Source organism: Sus scrofa, chromosome 7 (assembly GCF_054392235.1).
Source record: "Sus scrofa isolate SSC_HxYL_T2T_F1_AM1 chromosome 7, Sscrofa_HxYL_maternal_Yorkshire_Landrace_v2.0, whole genome shotgun sequence".
In the NCBI taxonomy this organism is placed as follows: Eukaryota; Metazoa; Chordata; class Mammalia; order Artiodactyla; family Suidae; genus Sus; species Sus scrofa.
In genome coordinates this window covers 65,019,699-65,038,012 of record NC_139389.1, presented here as the reverse complement: position 1 = coordinate 65,038,012, position 18,314 = coordinate 65,019,699, and the positions used below count along the sequence as shown (strand labels likewise).

The window sequence follows — 18,314 nt, the reverse complement described above, 5'->3', positions numbered from 1 at the left end:
TAGTCTGGGGTCTAATTGGAGCTCCGGCTGCCGGTCTACACCACAGCCACAGCAATGTGGAGTCCAAGCCACATCTGCGACCTACACCACAGCTCACGGCAATGCTGGATCCTTAACCCCCTGAGCGAGGCCAGGGATCAAACACGCATCTTCATGGATCCTAGTGTTGGGTTCGCTAACCGCTGAGCCACGAAGGGAACTCCCCCCAGGTGGTACTTCTGTGTGGTTCTCAGCCTCGGGGTTCAACTGGTTGGCCTTTCTCCCTTTTGGCTCCCTCCCCTCATGACGGCCCTGCCCCAGCTCCCTGCAGCTGCTCACTCAGTGTTACAGCGTAATAGTGTCAGGTGTGGTGCTTACTGTGTGTCAGGTGCCACGCCTACACTTGACACATACTAAAATCCCTTCAGTCCTCACAACACCCTGTAAGAGAGATGCTACTCTTATCCCTGTTTTACAGATGGGGAAGCTGAGGCACAAAGAGTTTATATAACTTGCCCAAATTCAAACAGCTTAGAAACGAGAGCCAGGATTTGAAACCAGGAAGTCTGACCTCAGAGTGGTGGCTGCAGCAGCATGAGCTTCTGCCTCGCCGCGGCATAAGGAGCAGGGAGACTCACTGCCTTGTAACCTTAGGTAAAGGGCACGCGGTGTTTGGTGCTGGGTGGGCGGGCCACACCAAGGAGAGCTGGTGTTCTGGGCTTGTCTCCAGCAAAAATTCTTCAACTCAAAAGCCACTCCGAGTACCCACTTAAAGTTTACCTTTGAAAGGCAGTTACGGGAGGTGGGGGTAAATTGTTAGTGCATGTGTGCCCGATGGTGCAATTTGACATGCCCTTTTTTCCCTTCTGTTTTGTGGGAAACGAAGTCAGTTCCAAATGACCGCCCCTGCATCTGGCTTGAGGACTCAGCAGTAGCTCCAGAAGAAGCACAGGGAAGGTGTCAGGAGCAGCTTTCTTTAGTGTATGTACGTTTGCGTGTCCTGCCTTTCTACCTAGTTTTTTGACATCTTTGGTTAACTTCATAATGTCCCTGGGAATTTGGTTACTTGGGCAGAACACAAGAGTCCCTGAGTGGGCAGAAATTCACATGTAGAAAGGCAGCCTTGTGGGGGCAGAGCTGAATAGGTCCTTGAGTCCATTTAGATCCAGCAGTCTCCTTACTCTGTGGACTGTGGCCCAGTGAGAGCCCTGGTCTCATCTCTCCAGGAGTTGAGAAAGCACAGAATCCAGCGTGCTGGGTCCCTCGGTCCCTCGGCAGTATTGTGGGGCATATTCCCTTTGCGGTTCCTTGGCTCCCCCACCAGCTGTGCTGTGAGGGACTCTGGAGCAAGCACCTGACGTCTGGTCCAGCCATCGCCCTCAAATAGCATGTGGTCCTGATAAGGAGAACAGCCTCCTGCTGGGCTCTGAGAACACAGGCTGTTGGAGTCACAGCCCCTGCCCTCAAGCTCTGCAGCTACCACGGGAGAGGAGATGAGACCCAAGTGATTCGAAATGCAGAAAACACGTGATCAGGGTGATCAGCACGTATATAGGCAGGGCTCCCTCGGTGGGCTGGCCCCGTTATTCCTCGGGGTGGAGGTATTAATATTAGCACGTGGGCTGAAGTAGAAACAGATTGGCGCTCACCTGGATACTTGAGGCGGTGATGGGTAGAAACGCAGGGCGTCAGGAAAGGGGTTGGGGGTGGCAGGTAGTCGAGGCCCGATGGTGAAGGACACTGACCGATAGCCTGAGGAGTTTGGCCTTTTTCATCACTGGTCAGTGGTTCTCAAACTCCCTCAGGGAATACTGCCATTTAGGAGCTGGGCTGGGCATGGGACTATGAACGGTCTTTTCTCAGTTTGCTGGGAAAATTAATCACATTTTTGAATCTCAAAGTCTTTCTTGTACACCTTTTTCTAAAACTTTGGTCACTGCCACATCTTTAGAATTTTAGCAAATCCCAAAGTGAATGAATAGGAAGTTCCCTAGTGGCTCAGTGGATTAAAGATCTGGCATTGCCGCAGCTGTGGTGCAGGTTATAGCTGCGGCATGGGGTCTGTCGCTGGTCGGGGAACTTCTGCATGCCATGGGTGCAGCCACAATAACAACAACAAAAACCCAAAATCAAAACAAACAGGAAAACCCAAGTTGACCAGGTAGCAAATGGATATCAACTATGGAGATCAATAGCTTTTGTTTGGTGGACATATGTTGAATACTTAAAAATGCTCTCTGCTAGTTGTTACTGTTCCTGGTTGGTATGTTAGAATTAAACCTGTCAGCATATCAAGAATGTTTCACAAAGAGCTGTATGATGTCCTGAGGCCTTGCCGCCTGAGCAGGCCTTAAGAAGCACCCTCCTGGCAATAGGGAGCCATTGACATGTGTTGAGGAAGGCCTGTAACCTAATGCAGAGGAATAATGTAATCCTTCGGTGTGCTCAGGATGGAGGGAGGAGGAGATGTGGTGATTAGGAGGCTGTTGCAGGAATCCTCTGGCCTTGTGCCCCGGATGGGTTTGGCTGAAAGCTCTTTGGGTACCGAATGGATCCCCTGAGACGGTGGAAATGGGTCCAGTGCCATGGGCGAGGCTGGCAGGGAGTGGGGCTCTTCCTCCTGGGATAGTGTGGGAGCCATGCTGCCGGCAGAGCCTGGGCGTGTCTGCACTGGGCTGGACAGCTTGAAACCCCAGCCATAAGTGCTCTCTTTGCTGTCTTTCCAAAAGGGCTGGGCGGCTTGGTTGCATTTCACGCTGTCTCTCACGAGAGGTTTTTGTTTTGGTCCACATAAAAGTGGGCTTGAGAGGCTGGGGAGCCAGGAGAATGCTATTGATCATAACAGATGGATTTGGTTAGCTGTTGCTGAACTCGAGGAGGCTTGACTGATAACCTTGTAAAAAGCCCATATAGGGTGATATATTGCCACAATTCATTTAGCCCTGGGGTTTTTTTAAGTATTTTTGTGGGGAACCCAAGTGCAATGGAGTTGCTGATAATCCTTGGTTTATAAAAGCACTTTCCACCATTAAAGGTGGAAAGGGTAGGAAACAGTGATGAAATCAGGCTCTCAGCAGAGAAGGTGATGTGCCCCAGAGCACAAAGCGAATGGTGGAGCTGGAACACAAACCAGAATTTTGGCAAAGAGTTCTTGTTAAGAAACTACTGGGTGCATCATATATCCCTTGCTAATACAATGATGCCCAATGTGGGTATCCTTACCTCTACTTTCCACATGAAGAAATGGGCTGAGAGATAACTGATGTGGAACCCGAACTGACTCCAGGTGTGGGGAGCTTGGCTTTCCCACTCTGCCCGGCTGCCTCCCACATCTTCCAGCTTCTCCAGGAGGACTCTCTTTTCTGATTGGCATTGTCTCCAAACAGCAAGCTTATCATTAGAAGCTAGAAGAGTGATGGAACCAGGAATTTATTGGGAAGGAAACCGGCATTTACTTTGGTGCCTGGGTGGTGAACGGTGAGGCCACGGTGAGGTTTTGTTTGTCTGGACTTCACCGCCTTTGCCTCCTGCAATTGGTCCCGTGGTAAAGGCAGCTTACTTCTGCCTTTTTGTGCACTCAAGGCTTGCTTGCAGGGCTGTTACCCTTCCCAGTGTGGGGCTGTAAGGGGAACTTTGGGGTCTGGGACCTGGGGACCACAGAGTGAGTTGGTCACCAGGACACTGAGTTCTTATTCTGATATGGCCTCAGAGGCACCCCGGTCACATTGCTTCTCCTTCGGAGCTTTGTTTTCCTCATCTATAAAATGGCAAATTGAACCCAGTCATCTTCCAAGAGATCTTCAAGCTTTAACCCGTGTAAATGTGTTGGCAGAGCTCAAATTGCTTAGGTAATTGGAAACAATAATAACTACTTTTGAGACCTTTTTCTGCCTGAGATGCTGTGCTAAGCACTCTGCAGACCTTGTCTCATTTAAGCTTCCAAACCTCACAAGGTACAGTATTACTCCCTATGCTGCAGAAGAGAAAACTGAAGCCTACAGAGCTTAAAACACTTGCCAAAGGATTCACAGCTAATATAAGTGGTGACCTTAGGCCCAAATTTACTCTCAACTACATGCCACATCCTGAGTCCCTCTTTGGGAAGACAGGATATACCTAATCCAGCCTGGCCGGGCAGGCTGAAGTGGAGGGGAGCAAGATAAGACAGCAGAGCCAAGTTCAGAAGGGCCAGTCACAATCAACCAGTAAAGGACTGCACCCCAGGCAAATGGCCCAGCGTGTACAAAGCAAACGGAAGCATCAAGACCACGACAAGCTCGGGACCCCAAGCCCTCAGTCCCCTTTTAGCCTGAAATGTTCTAAACCACTCTTAGCTGAGGGAAGCGGAGGTCTTTGTGCTAGAATCTGGATCTGGTCTGTCACTGGCTCTCTTTTGTGTCATTTAGCAAACCCAGGTCCCAGGGCCCCACGCCTCTTCTTTATGCGGTGGAGGCGGAGGTGAGCCTACCTAGTTAGGAGGCCTAATTGATGTTGGGGAGGCTCCTAGAATGCTTGGTGAAAGGTGCCTTGTAAATCTCAGACACTGAAGAATTCTGCCACATTCATCACAGTGTTTAATGTCCTGATTGATCTCCAGGGTAGTCAATTTCATTTGCTTGTTTCAGGATGAATAGGCAGCCTGCTCCCCTATGCTGTAGCCTGGGGCTCTGCATAAAATTAAGCCAGTGCTGTCTCTTTGGTCACTTGCAATAAATTTAGCAGCAAATGTTCCATCATTTTCCTTGGATAATTAAATTAACTATTCACCAGGAGACAATACCAAACTTTTCAGCACTGGGGCAAAAAAAAAAAAAAAAGTCCAGAGTATTTACAAATTCATCATTCTGTTTATGCCACAGAAATGTAGGTTTTTGGCTTGTACTGGAAAAGGGAGAGGAAGGCAGGTAAGGTGCCTCCTGTCCAGGGAACAGTGGTGTCCTGCCTCAGGGTGACTCCAGGGCATTTTTATTTCTGGAGGAGGGGGGCAGGGGATATAGGAGGGGCTGGGGGTAGGGCACACGTCCTCTCAGCACCCATCCACCACCCCCTGCCTCCTCCAAACTCTCACGGCAGCAAGTGAAATAACAGCATCTCCTGGACAACCTTCCCCAGAAGTACCAAACGTGGGTAGCCAGTGAAACACCCCAGGCATCTATTATTAATAAGGATGGTTTCTGTTTGTGTCTCCCTGGAAACATTCTCAAAGGGCTTTCCCTTCCATTATGTCATTAGCTATCCCAGCAACCCTCCCGGGGCTGGGGGTGGAGAGGACAAGGGTTGCTATTCCTGCTGCACAGGGTGAGGAAGCAGGTCCAAGGACTCGCCTAGAGCCATAGAGCAAACCAGAAACAGGGCCAGGTGCCTGGGCTTGGGCACACACCACAGCACCTGGGCTGGAGGTGGAGGTGGAGCATCCAGACTTCTCTCCAGCCCTGAGATGTCCAAGCAAAACCTCGGGTTCACTAGCAGCCCCCTGGGCATCCTTTCTCAGCAGCTCTAGGCAAGGGTCCTATTGACTTGTGAGATACTTTCTTTTTAAAAGGCTTCCTTGGGCCTTATCTCCCCCGAGGCCCTCCCCGGCTCCAAGGGTGCAGCCCTGCTCGGTCCCTTTAGAGGTGAGGAAATGGCGCCGCAGAGGAGCTTGAAGGCAGCACCAGGACGAGAGCTTCAGTTGAAAACTGTCTTAGGAGTTCCCGTTGTGATGTATTGGAAACAAATCTGACGAGGATCCATGAGGATGCAGGTTCCATCTCTGGCCTTGCTGAGTGGGTCAGGGATCGGGCATTACGGTGAGCTGTGGGGTAGGTCCCAGATGAGGTCTGGATCCCTCATTGATGTGGCTGTGGTGTAGACCGTCAGCGTAGCTCCGATTCTACCCCTAGCCTGGGAACTCCCATGTGCCAAGGGTGCAGCCCTAAAAGGCCAACAAAAAAGAACTGTCTTGGAGTGAGAGAGGTGTTTCTGAGCTGAGGGTCACAGAGGGAACGAACACCCCCACTATGCTGAAGAGAATCCCAGACCACTTGCCTCTAATCCCACAGGATCTGTGGAACACCCCACAGTCTGTGTGACCTGATCTGGAAAACTGAGGTTTCGGTTGGAGGACTAGCCAAGGGCTGCCTGGAGAGGGGCCAGTTGTGTTACTGAGGGAAGGCCTTACAACTCCCCAGTCCTGGGGGGACTTTGAGCCAGACATGCAGGGCTCTGGCCAAGCTCCCCTAAGGGCTAGCCACAAGCACTGCTGGCTCTGAGCATTGTTTTAACTGCCAGGTTTGGCACGTCAGGGTGGCACCCTGGCCATGGGGTTGGCTCCTTTCCAGCCTCAGTGGCAAGGTGGAGCAGGGAGGCTGGCCCTCTGGTCTGAAGGACCATGTAGGCTGATTTCTCTGGCTCTCCTGACAATACCTGGTTTAATTCCTGGCAGTCTGTTTCACCATATCCAGTAGGGCATCTAATCCAGACAGACCTGGGTTTGAATTCTGCCACTAGTCCAGTTAGCTGTATGTCTTAGGGCAAGACATTAATCATTTTATGTCTGTTTTCTTGTCTGTAAAGCAGGGAAAACAGCACCCCCCTTTGCAGGGCTGTGATAAACACGGAAGACTGGAAGAGCGCCGCCGTCACAGCAGGAGCTGAGTAAACGGGAGCCATTGTTGTCACCCTCCTGTTGGCTTCTAGGAGACAGCAGCTGTTACGCGGACCCTCCTCCCTCCCGGGAGACACCAGGGTGGGCTCTCTGAATGGTGGACAAGCAAGGGAGAACTATTTCCCAGAGCTGCAAACCCCACAGGGAGTGCTCGGGCTCCATCACCGACCCCCAGCTGTCCTCCAGCCATAACTCTGGGCTACAGCACCCAGGGGGACCATGAAAGCCAAAGCTTTTACTCTCCACCTCCTGCACTCTGGGCAGGAGGCTCTGCCCCGTGCCTGTCCCCAGGCAGGTGAGTGGCTTCCTCTGTCTGCATGCACCCTCTAATGCTGTGATTGTGGACTCTGTCCTTAGAGATGTGGGACCACCTCTTGGCATCTCTGCCGTGGGCTCTACCTGCTCCTGCCACAGTTCTGACATTGGTACTGCCTGATCAGCATGAAGGCAACTGCGAGCACTCAGGCAGAACCTTACCTCACAGCAATTTGTAAATACCCTTAGAAGCCAGCTTTTAAAAATGGAGCTCTTGGCGTTTCCATCGTGGCTCAGGGGTAACGAACTGACTAGGATCCATGAGGACGCGGGTTCAATCCCTGGCCTCGCTCAGTGGGTTAAGGATCTGGCATTGCCATGAGCTGTGGTGTAGGTTATAGACGTGGCTCAGATCCTGAGTTGCTGTGGCTGTGGTGTAGGCCGGCAGCTGTAGCTCTGATTCAACCCCTAGCCTGGGAACCTCCATATGCCGCAGGTACGGCCCTAAAAGGACAAAAGACAAAAAAATAAAAAGCAATGGCGCTCTTCTGTACGGCCCCATTTCTAGGTGGAAACTGAGACAGAGAGCAGGAGCCGCTTGCCTAGCATCTTACCCCCTTGCTGTCCTCCCTGTCCTGAAGTTTTCTCTGGAACAGAAGTCCACAGCAGAGCCGGGTGCTGGCTGGCATCTGGGTCTCGCCTCTGGCACAGGGCAGGCTCAGTTATTTGGGTGGTGAGTATCGGCCCATGACTGGGGCAACAGGAGCTCAGCAAAGAGGCCATCTCAGCTCAGCAGGCTGGCCTGGCCGAGGAGGAGAGCTGTTTCTTGTCCAGTGATGCAGACTGCTCATGACGGACCTGCTGCCTCCTGCCTTAGAGCATATAAATCATGTACTGCCCTCCAGTCCATCATATAACAACCTGAGAGTGACCACTTTGCCTCCAAAAGCCCTAAAACTTGGGAGGCCCAGCACATAGCACACTGCCAGGCAGATCTGGGGTCCGGTCTTAGTGCCTCTGCTATTAGTGTTTGACTTCAGGGACGTTTCTTCAACCTGGGCCTTGGGCTCTACATCAGTAAAATGGGTTAGTGACACCTCCTCACAGGGTCATTGAAAGGGATGAAGGGCCTGGGTGTGTAGAGGCTTTACGGGTGCTCAGTGATGGGAGCCGCAGCCATTTGGCTGGTGGCTGAGGTGCTCAGATCATACTCCCAACAGCTTGGACACTGTTGCTTTAACCCTTTTCTTGACAAGTGCTGATCTCCCTACCAATCAGGAGGGTGTCCTTTGTCTGCAGGGGGTAACTTCCCTTTTTTCCGATTCAGCCATCTTTCCTGAGTGACACTGTGCCCAGGCCTTACTCGAGGCTTGATCCCCACACCCAAAGACCGAGGGGAGGCGAGGAGGGACACAGAGGCTGACCAAGCCGTGGTATCACCGCAGTATCAGGGTGAGTCCAAGGGGCCACAGCAGCCGGGAGGACACCCTGACCCACCAGTGAGACACTTGCACAATGAGAGCCACCTGGACAAAGGTAGGGGGGCAGAGCAGGTCGATGGGGGGGTGGGGGGGGACAGCTCATGAAGGGGCTGTGAGGTGAGGCAATGCGAGCACTTGAAATGGAAAAAGAAAAAACACAAAAAACAAAAAAACTTCCCTTTTTGTATTGAACATATATAATACAAAACTCAGTAGTCATAAAATCCCTTGGAGGCTCTGCAGCATGGGAGACACTGGAGGACAGAGCCAGAGGCTGGGCCTTAGCGAGGCTGTGATGGGGCCAAGGGCAGAGTGGCCAGCAAGTGTGACTGCGTGGGGGGGATGGGGGGAGCCCCTGTTGATTCACGGTCAGGGCTGGGGGGATGGTGATGCCCCAGCCAGGAACCTGGGAGGAGGAACAGGCTCTGGGCAGGATACTGAGCTCAGCTCAGCTACCCCAGGGACCTGCTAAGTTTCCGATCCCTAAAGGACGGAGCCCTGGGTTGGGAGCTGGGGCTGGGCGTTGTCAGCAAAAAAGACAGAAGTTTGAGCTCCATCTCGGTGGGGCAATGAGGGAAGGGGAGGGGCTGGTGGAGAGTCACACCGCCAGGCAGTGGGAGCGCTTCCTGCCCAGGGTCCAGGGCTCCTTCCACTCCATAAAGGCCTCAGGGCCACCAGAGAGGGGTCAAGACTCCCTGGTGGATTTTCAAGATCAACCCAAACCCAAAAGAGCCACTCGGGTCCTCACCTGGACTAGCCACCGAAAGAACCACCTCTGCCAACTGGAAGTCTCAGTGCAGCTGGTTTTTATTATTAAAGCCAAGATTGGAAAGTGGCTGGCCCCCCACCCCCGCCCCTCCCACCCACCTCCAGATCCATCCCTTTATGTCCCGTGAAGGTGAAAACTAGATTTGTCTTGAAAAAGACTCAAACGCTCATGCCTAAATGACAGAATGATGACCCATGAAGTAGGCTCAGATGGTGGTCTGTGTGTGAGTGTGTCGGCTCCACCCAGGATTCCTGGAAAAGACGGCTTGGGGGTGGGGCTGGCAGCCCCGGCTCACAGTGCTGTTCCCGAGGGTCCGGGGTGGGCGTCAGGAACAAAGGCAACGGAAGAGGCTGAGCTGGCCCCCGAGCTCTACCCTGCTGAAGCTGGGCCACAGGCTGGTTTTTGTAAAAATGGTTTTAAAAAAAAAACCCAGCCACGAGCACCACCCTCCCCTGAGCAGGGCGAGAGGAGGCGCCAGCTCTGGGCTTTGAGGTCTGAGGCGTGTGGCCTCCTGGCCTGGCATCACCTCCCTGGAGGCAGGCAGCACCCTGAGGGAGGTCAGGTGGGCTCCTGGGCCTTGCCTGTGGCCCTTGGTGGCCTCTGGGGCCCCGGGAGAGCATCGAGATGGCTGTCTGCCCCTTTTCCACCCAGCCTACCTGGAGGCTCTAGGCTTCAGGGACCCTGTGCAACTTTTGCTCTTTGGATTCCAAAGATCTGAACTTCTCCTCCAGCCCAGGTAGAGTGGGCTGGAAGTGGATGACAGGCTCGATCTGAAAGACAGCGAAGCCCTCCTGGTTCTTCTGGTTGAACAGACTTACCCTGTGCTCCAGCTCAGGGCTGGTTTGGGCCGAGCCCGCTGGGCTGGGCCGGGCAAGGAGGGCTGGGTCCAAGGCCCTCCGGGATGGGCAGGGATCCTCCGACAGGGAGGAAAACAGGTCCTGGACCATGGCCTCTGCCACCTGCTGCTGGGGTGGTGGTGGCAGTGGCAGGAGAGCCGGGCTAGGCTCAGAGGATGGCTCCTCACGGGCTGTGCTGCAGTCCATGGTGGAGCCCAGCGTCTGGCTGCTGTCACTCTGGGCCCGGGTGACAGAGCTGCGAGTAGAGCGGGAGGCGCTCTCGGAGGTGGCACTGGCGCAGGTGCCATCGCTGCCAAGCTTCAGGGGAACATCGACCGAAAAGAGGTCAGAGGAGATGTTGGGCTGGTGGATGTCTATGGCAGCGGTGGTGACCACGCACATAGCTGGCTCTGGGACACCGCTGTCTGCAAGAAAGGAGAGGACATGGGTCACACTTCACCCTTGCTAAACCTTTGTGTACCCTTATGGGGACAGGGTCTGAGCTGAACCAGGTCTAGAAGCGGGGCAGGGAAGTGGGCAGTGTGAATGGGCTTTGTTGGGCAAGGCCTTGGTAGACCGTCTAGTTCTCCAACATTCACCGCCTGCCCCGAGGGAGAGTCATGCCTGCTGAATGCAAGTGCAGACACGTGACCTGCCTTAGCCAATCATCTGAGGATTTCCAGAGGCAGGTGTGTAAAGCAGCCATGCTTTGACCCAGCAGTCAGCACTGTTCAGGGGTGGATGGTAGCTGTTCGGCTGGCTGGGTGCTAGAGTAATGATGCCAGGCTGGACACAGGGTCCCCGACCACTGTACCATGGGCTTTTGTTGATTTATTTAACCCACTCAGAGGTGGGGTTATTTGCCATTGCAGTATGACCTAGCCTATCCCAACTCAGAAAGCATGATGTGGCTGGACAAGGAATCTGAACTCGTGGTCAGAGGGAGTCATCCAAAGTTTTAAATGGGGCCAGTGTGAGAGCTGTGCCTTCAGAAGCCCGATTAAGCTACAGGATGCCTTGTGCAGGGAGGACAGAGGACACCTCAGAATGTCTTTGCTCTGAGTGAGAAGTAGCACAGGCTTGAATCACAGTAGGTGCAGCGTGGGTAAGGTTTCTTCCTAAAGTGGTGGGAAGAGTGAACTGGGAGAGAGGCCCAGGCTGGAGATGGTGGGCTTTGAAATCAGCAGGCTGGGAGTTCCTGTCATGGCTCAGCAGAAACAAATCTAAATAGCACCCATGAGGACTCAGGTTTGATCCCTGGCCTCGCTCAGTGGGTTAAGGATCCACTGTTGCCAGGAGCTGTGGTGTAGGTCGAAGACGTGCCCTGGATCCCATGTTGCTGTGGCTGTGGTGTAGGCTGGCATCTGTAGCTCCAATTCGACCCCTAGCCTGGGAACCTCCATATGCCATGGGTGCAGCCCTAAAAAGACAAAATAAGAAAAACGTAAATCAGCAGATTCGATAAGGCTTTGAAAGAAGCCTTTGGGGGTTAAGTTGTGGGAAAGGAAAAATTTCAATGCATTTAAACATGGCACACAGTGTAACACTGTAGCCTTTCAATGGAGTTTACAAGGATTTCAGGGCTGTGGAACCCAAACTACAAGGGGAAATAAGACACTGAAGGAATGAGTATAATTTTAAAACTCAACCTTTCCTACAAGTGCAAACCACTAGGTCCCTTGAGACCTCTTCAAGTGCAAGAATGAAAAAAATCAAGCCAGGACAAGCCTGTTGCTTCTCGAGCTCAGTTACGCTGTTATCTCATCCTCACCATGCTCATCCTGAAAGGTTCTCAGGTTGGGAGGCTCTGGGGTTGCTTAGATTCTAGATTCCAGCCCCTTCCTTTCCAGGGTCCCCCGCGCAACCCTCTGGTGATCCTGGAGTACTCCCACCCCAGCGCCCACAGCTCGAGTGCTAGCATTTGCTGGGAGCTTTGAATTCTGCCCGCAGTTGTGGTTCACAGGCGCCAGGACGTGGGCAGCCAGGTCGGGCGGTCCCTACCCTCCATGTTAGGGATTACCAGGGTCACCTCCGCCTGCGGCTGCCCAGGGGTTCTCACACATGCGGCAGAGCCACCAGCACAGACTTACCACTGCTGGGCCCGTTGTAGTACTGACTGATGTAGCTGTTCATGTCATCTTTCACTGCGGCCTCTGTGGAGGTGGGGACAGAGGCAGGTGAGTGTGATGGCATGCCACAGGACCCAAGAGGCGGGGGCTGTGGCCAGTTGGTGCTTCTCTCCCAGTAACCCTCCCATCACCACGAGAGGAGGCACATGTCCCCCACAGGCTTTCTGCTGCTTTCTGAGCCTCCATGGAGGCTGCGTGGCTCTCAGGGACCCGGGCTCTGATGAAGCATCCAGCTTGCTGTGTGATAAGGACGGGCCCTCTTTCTCTGTCCTCAGTTTCCCCATCTCTGAGATAAGGGGTGTGGAAATAAGGGCTTTCCCTGCCTGGATGGCCTGAGCCCCTGAGATTCTCAGCATCACCGGGAACACCGCTGTCTATGCAAAAGGCTTAAAGCCTCCTTTGCAGCCGCAGGCTGCCAGCTGCGGAGGCTGATCATCTACGAGTCTTTTGCACGCTGTACAGGAACCGACGCAGCATCGGGCACCCCACCCCCAACACTGTCCCTAGCACACGGTGATTGCACAGTTACTAGTTCCTGAAGGAGTAACAGCTGAGAAAGCGTAAAGCTGTCCAGGGCAGGGAGATGGCATGGGAACAGGGTCTCCAAGAAATGCTGGTTCACTGCTCTGATGGGGGGGCGCTGGGGAGAGGAGAGGTAAGAAGTTCAAAGAGGCCTGAGCCTGGAGGACAAGCAGAGGGCAGGAGACCCTGGAAGCCATCCAGGAGTTTAGCTTCATCCCAAGCGCAGTGAGGAACCACAGGAAATTGTGACCCTGGTCAGCTGGGAGTCACGCCCAGGGCTGCAGAGAGAGTGGCTGGGAGGGTGCCAGACTCTGGAAAGGGGACAGGAGACTGCAGTGCCTGGGGGTGGGGGTGGGGGCAGCTAGTGCCTGGAAGGAAGGGAGGGACTGGGGTCCACACCCCGAGGAGCCAGGGTACAGGGGACCGGACCTGGTGATCTCCGTGACCGCCTTCCTGGCCACCCCTCAGATCCCCGCGCAAGCCAATCGCCCTGACCCGGGGAGGCTGTGTGGCAGCACATGCCATGACCTGGCTCTTAAAAGCTTTTTTGGCCTCTTTTGATCTTTAAATGCCTGCGGTCAGAGGTGTGTTTTGCATTAATGCCTGAGCTGAGGGAGGGGCCCCAGGCTGGCTCCAGGCCCTGCCTCAGGATCAGGCATCAACGCTCTCTCAGAATCAGACAGCAACGCTCTTCTCCGTGGCCCTTCATAATTTATGCTGTAGATGCTGTCAGGCCCTGCAGGCCGCCCTGGGAAGTGGGAGGCGGCTGGTATGACTGCACCTGGCAACAGTGCGAGGCGGAGGGCCACCGGCCACCAGGCCAGACAGAAGGTTCTGGTTTTGTCCTGAGGCCAAGGCAGCAGAGACTTGTGAAGTGGCTGGCTATAGAGGGCCATGTGACATGGGCAGGACGATGAACTTGGCTAAAGTGTCCACTGACCTAAGAAACTTTATCCCAAAGGGGCTACTCGCAGGAGGTGGCCTGGAATGAAGAAGAAAAACCCAGAGCCTGGGTCCTTGTGCTGGGGCTGTACTAGGGAACTGGGCAGGTCACACCCCTCTTCAGGCATCAGCGTCTTTATCTGTATCATGAGGGGGCCAGCGGGGCCCTTAGAGATTGCAACGTGGCTGGCTTAGCTGGCTCCCACCCTCTGCCAGCCCTGAAGTTCCAAGAGGTGAGAGTCAGAGCCGCGAGGGAAGGGACCACAGGCATCTGGGCTGTGTCCCAAACCCCCGGGGCAGGAATCACCCCAATGCCAGCCTGGGGTGGGGGTGGGGCTCTCCTCACCACGGCCTTGCACCTCAGGGAAGGGAGCGCCTACCTCTTTGTTGAGCAGCTCTAACAATCAGGTGGGCAGCTTCTCACTCATCTCAACAGGATCAGAGAGTCTGACCCTCTCCCTCCAGGGGCACAGTCAGGGCCTCCTGGGGACGTCCACTCCTTGGTCAAGCAGCCAGTCTCCATCTAATCAGGAAGGGCCCACGGTGTGAAGCCTGGCAGATCCTGGTCCAGCCCCAGCAGGTACCAAGGCTAAGCCCATTTCTACCCACAGTCCATGTGACAGACCTTCTAGCACCTAAGAAGCCCTCACATCTCTTCTCCTGAGAAACCTCTGTCCATTTTTCACCCTTCCCCAGTTTTCCAGCTTCTCTGCTCTGAAGGCTTTACCGTGGGCTCCAGATGTGACCAGAATGGGGGGAGGAGGAGGGAGCTAGCGCTTACTGTGCCCTTCAGATGTAGACCTCGGGTTCGGCGCCTCACAGACCCATCTCCTTTCATCCTCGCTGCTGTCCTGCACAGCTGGGATGTACAGACCGGTCCTTCCCAAGAGTCTAATAGCCTCCAAGCGGGTTTAGCAGCTGCCCTGCTGTGCTGATGCATGAGCTTTTAGCCAAGGCAGATGCCCAGATCTCCTCTGCAGGAGCGGGGGCCCCAGCCAGACCCTCGCCACGCAATGGCTATGTAACCCCACGGAGGACTTCACGTCCGTCATCGTGGCATCAGCGTGGTGGTTTCAGCCCAGAGGTGCTGCCTGCTGCAAGCACTCTGAATCCTGAGTCAGTCTACGAAGGTCTCTCTCTCCCTCTCCTGCCTCCATGTTGACTACTCCTTTGAGGATGTTCACATCTTCATCCAAGTCGCCGATAAAAATAATCGAGCCAGGTGCCCTTTAGCCCAGACACTGCTTCTGAGATTCTGACTGGTCTGGCCAACTGGATTGCGTCTTCTGGATGACCTCCAGCCACCTCTGACTCAACATGGCCAAAAGAGAACTCAGCTTCTCCTTCCCGCTGTCTTGGTGAATGGTTCCCCTGCCTCCCCAGGCTGGGGCCCTGGTCACTCCTCCAGGCTGCTTCTCTGTCCTTTCCAACTTCCCTGATCCTGCCAAACTGTGACCCCTTTGAAGGACCCCAGATGCCCTCTGCCATGGCCTATGGTCCAGCCTTAGGTCTGACCTCATGCTTTCCCCTGTGGACTCTTGCACACCTATGGGATTAACGAATGGGGTTGCTCACTCCATGGACACGCCTGACACAGAGCCTGGGTCTCCAGGCGGCTGGGACAGGCCTCTCATGTGCACATGCTCCCCCTGCTCCAAAACACATGGGGCCTCAGAGCGAGCGTTAAGACAAGTCTGAGAGGGAGGCCTGCCCAGGCTTCTCTAGCAGAGCTGACACCCCCGCCCTGCCCTCTGCTTCAGGCAGGCCCCCTCTCCACAAGTCACCACCTGGGCGGAGGAGGGAGGTCAGTCCTGTCGCATCCACACAGGGACCCAGGAGCGGTAGAGGGTGGGCGGAGCCACATTTTACTCAGGGCCTGGCATGTGCCAGCAGCCAATAAACAGGGTGACTGAATGGTGACTGTGACTGGGACAGGGGCCTGCGAGACCTCCCAGAACCACGCCTCTCACCCTCTGAGATGCTCTTTGCACCGTGCAGCCCATGGCTTTGCTCCCCGGCCCTGGTGCTTCCTGCCAGAGACTAGTGCTTCCTGGGTGCCTGGGAGCCTGCGGGGAGGGAGGAGAGGCGAGCACAGATGTTTGTGGCCAGGAAGAGGCCATCAGTCAGCCTCAACAGGGGCACTTCCCACGTTTGTTTTGATTTGGCACCAAGGAGCCCCAGGGTCTTGTAGGAACTGTCCCACAGGGGGACTGAGCTGGCTGACGCTGCAGGGGTGGGTAGAAAAGAAGGGAGGGTACCAAACCCAGCTTTGCAGACATTTGCTGTGTGGTCTTAGGCAAATCCTCAGGCACTCTGAACCTCAGATTCCTCACCTATAAAATGGAAATAAATATCTACATGCTGATGTAGACTCACTGAGCTAATGAAGGTCAAGTCTAGCCTGAGGCTGACCTTGACCTCCCTGAACCCGTGGCCTATCATGCTCCCTGCCAGCCCCAAAGTCTCAGGTCATTTCTGTGGCAGCTGCCCGGCGCCTTTCATCCTGGGGTGTGAGCACTCTGCAAAGCCATCTGACTAATCCTCCGAAAGCCGGTCGAGTGTGATGGTGGCAACGCTCATTATGTGGGTTTTGCTCTTTGAGCAGAGCCCCAACCTGCCCAACGAGGCAGAGGTGGAGAGAAAGGACAGTGAGTCAGCCGGGCCTCCCAGAGGTGGCAGAACTGGCCAGGCTGTGGGGTGGGGGGTGCCCGCACGTCCTGTGCAGATATGGGCCTAGAGGGAAGCCCTGATTCCTGCTTGGGGCTCCCACTCCCAAACTCTAGCTTGTGGCTCCAGGGCTTGGTGGCCCTCACTGAGGGAGGACACTGCTGTTCCCCGAGCACCTGCTGAATGCGGGGTCTGTGACTGCAGGTTTAGTCCTCAGGGAAGATGGGCTTCTGCTCCTCTTCTCATTTTGGAAAAAAATCAGGGTTCAGACAGGGGACCAGCAGCATAATTTGTGGGGCCCCTTGTTCAACAAGCATTAGGCCCAGAAATAAACCCACCCATATACGGTCATTTAATTTACAACAAAGGAACCAAGAATATACCATCGGGAAGGGACAGTCTCTTCAATACATGGTCCTGGGGCACCTGGACCCCTATCTTACACCACACTCAAAATTTAACTCAAAATGGATTAAGACTTGAATGTAGGACCTGAAAGCATACAACTCCTAGAAGAAAACACAGGCAGTAAGCTCCTTGAACACTGGTCTTGGCAATGACTTTTTGGATTTGACACCAAAAGCAACAAAAGCAAAAATAAATAAGCAGGACCACATTAAACAGAGCAGAGGAGAGCATCCACAAAATGAAAAGCAACTTACAGAATGGGAGAAAATATTTGCAAATCATATCTGTAAAGGGTTAATATCCAAAATACATCAAGTAGCAAAAACAAAACCATCCAATTAAAAAATGGGCAGAGGATCTGAATAGACACTTTCTAAAGAAGATAACAGGCCAAAGGTACATGAAGAGGTGCTCAGCTTCACTAAGCATCAGGGAAATACAAATCGCCCACAATGAGATATCACCTCACACTTGTTAGGATGGCTATTTTCAAAAGCACAAGAGATAACAAGTGTTGGCGAGAACGTAGAGAAAAGGGAACTATTGTGCACTGGGCACTGTTGGTGGGGATGGTATTGGTGCAGCTCCCATGGCAAATAGTATGGAATGTCCCCAGAGCACTAAAAATAGAGATACCATAGGATCCAGCAATTCTACTCCTGGGTATATATCTGAGGAAAATAAAAACACTAATTTGCAAAGATACATGCACCCCAATGTACAGAGCAGCATTATTTACAATAGCCAAGACATGGAAACAATTGTCCATCAATGGATGGATGAATGGATAAAGAAGATGTGATACATACATACACTCATGTAGATACAATGGAATAACACTCAGCCATAAAAAAGAATGAAATCTTGCCATTTGAAACAACATAGGCAGACCTAGAGGGCATCATGCTAACTGAAAAGGTCAGACAAAGACAAATACCATCTAATCTCATTTTTACGTGGAATCTAAAAACAAAACCCAGGAGTTCCCATCATGGCACAGTGGAAACAAATCTGACTAGCATCCATGAGGATGTGGGTTTGATCCCTGGCCTTGCTCAGTGGGTTAAGGATCCGGCGTTGCCGTGAGCTATGGTGTAGGTCATAGACGCAGCTTGGAACCTGCATTGCTGTGGCTGGGGTGTAGGCCAGCGGCTACAGCTCCAATTCGAGACCCCTAGCCTGGGAACCTTCACATGCTGCAGGTGCGGCCCTAAAAAGACTAAATAAATAAGTAATAAAAACAAGATGCAGACCAACAAAACAAAAGCCCCTGAGATCATAGTTTTGTGGCTCCCAGAGGCAGAGGTTGGGGAGACTCTGTGTGTGTGTGTGTGTGTGAAATGGGTCAAAAGGTATAAACTTTCCCAGTTATAAAATAAATAAGTCATGGGGACATGATGTACAGCATGGCAACTATAATTAATACCGTATTGTATACTTGAAAGTTGCTAAAAGAGTAAAGCCTAAAGTTCTCATCACAAGAAATAAAATTAACTATGAATACTGATGGATGTTAACTAGACATACTGTGATTTCGCAGTATATACAAATATTAAATTATTACCTGGCAACCTGAAACTCAATAATATATATGTATGTGTGTACATATACATATATATATGTAATTTTATATGTATAAATATATATAATTACATATATATGTCAATTACAGCAATGAAA

At 53.0% G+C, this 18,314-nt stretch overlaps 1 protein-coding gene across 23 annotated transcripts in view; it reads right to left on the bottom strand.

Annotated features, from left to right (window-relative positions):
- Window positions 1-9,150: 9,150 nt before the first annotated feature.
- The window catches only part of TMEM266 (transmembrane protein 266), a 128,462-nt gene continuing 119,298 nt past the window's right edge, over window positions 9,151-18,314 (bottom strand). For all 23 annotated transcript variants that reach the window (XM_084968668.1, XM_084968663.1, XM_084968660.1 and 20 more), the window contains 2 exons: window positions 12,057-12,119; window positions 9,151-10,391 (listed from right to left, as the gene is read on the bottom strand). In XM_084968668.1, coding sequence (XP_084824794.1) covers window positions 9,796-10,391; window positions 12,057-12,119 — 659 coding nt within the window. In that variant the 3' untranslated portion in view covers window positions 9,151-9,795. The remainder of the gene's footprint in view (window positions 10,392-12,056; window positions 12,120-18,314) is intronic.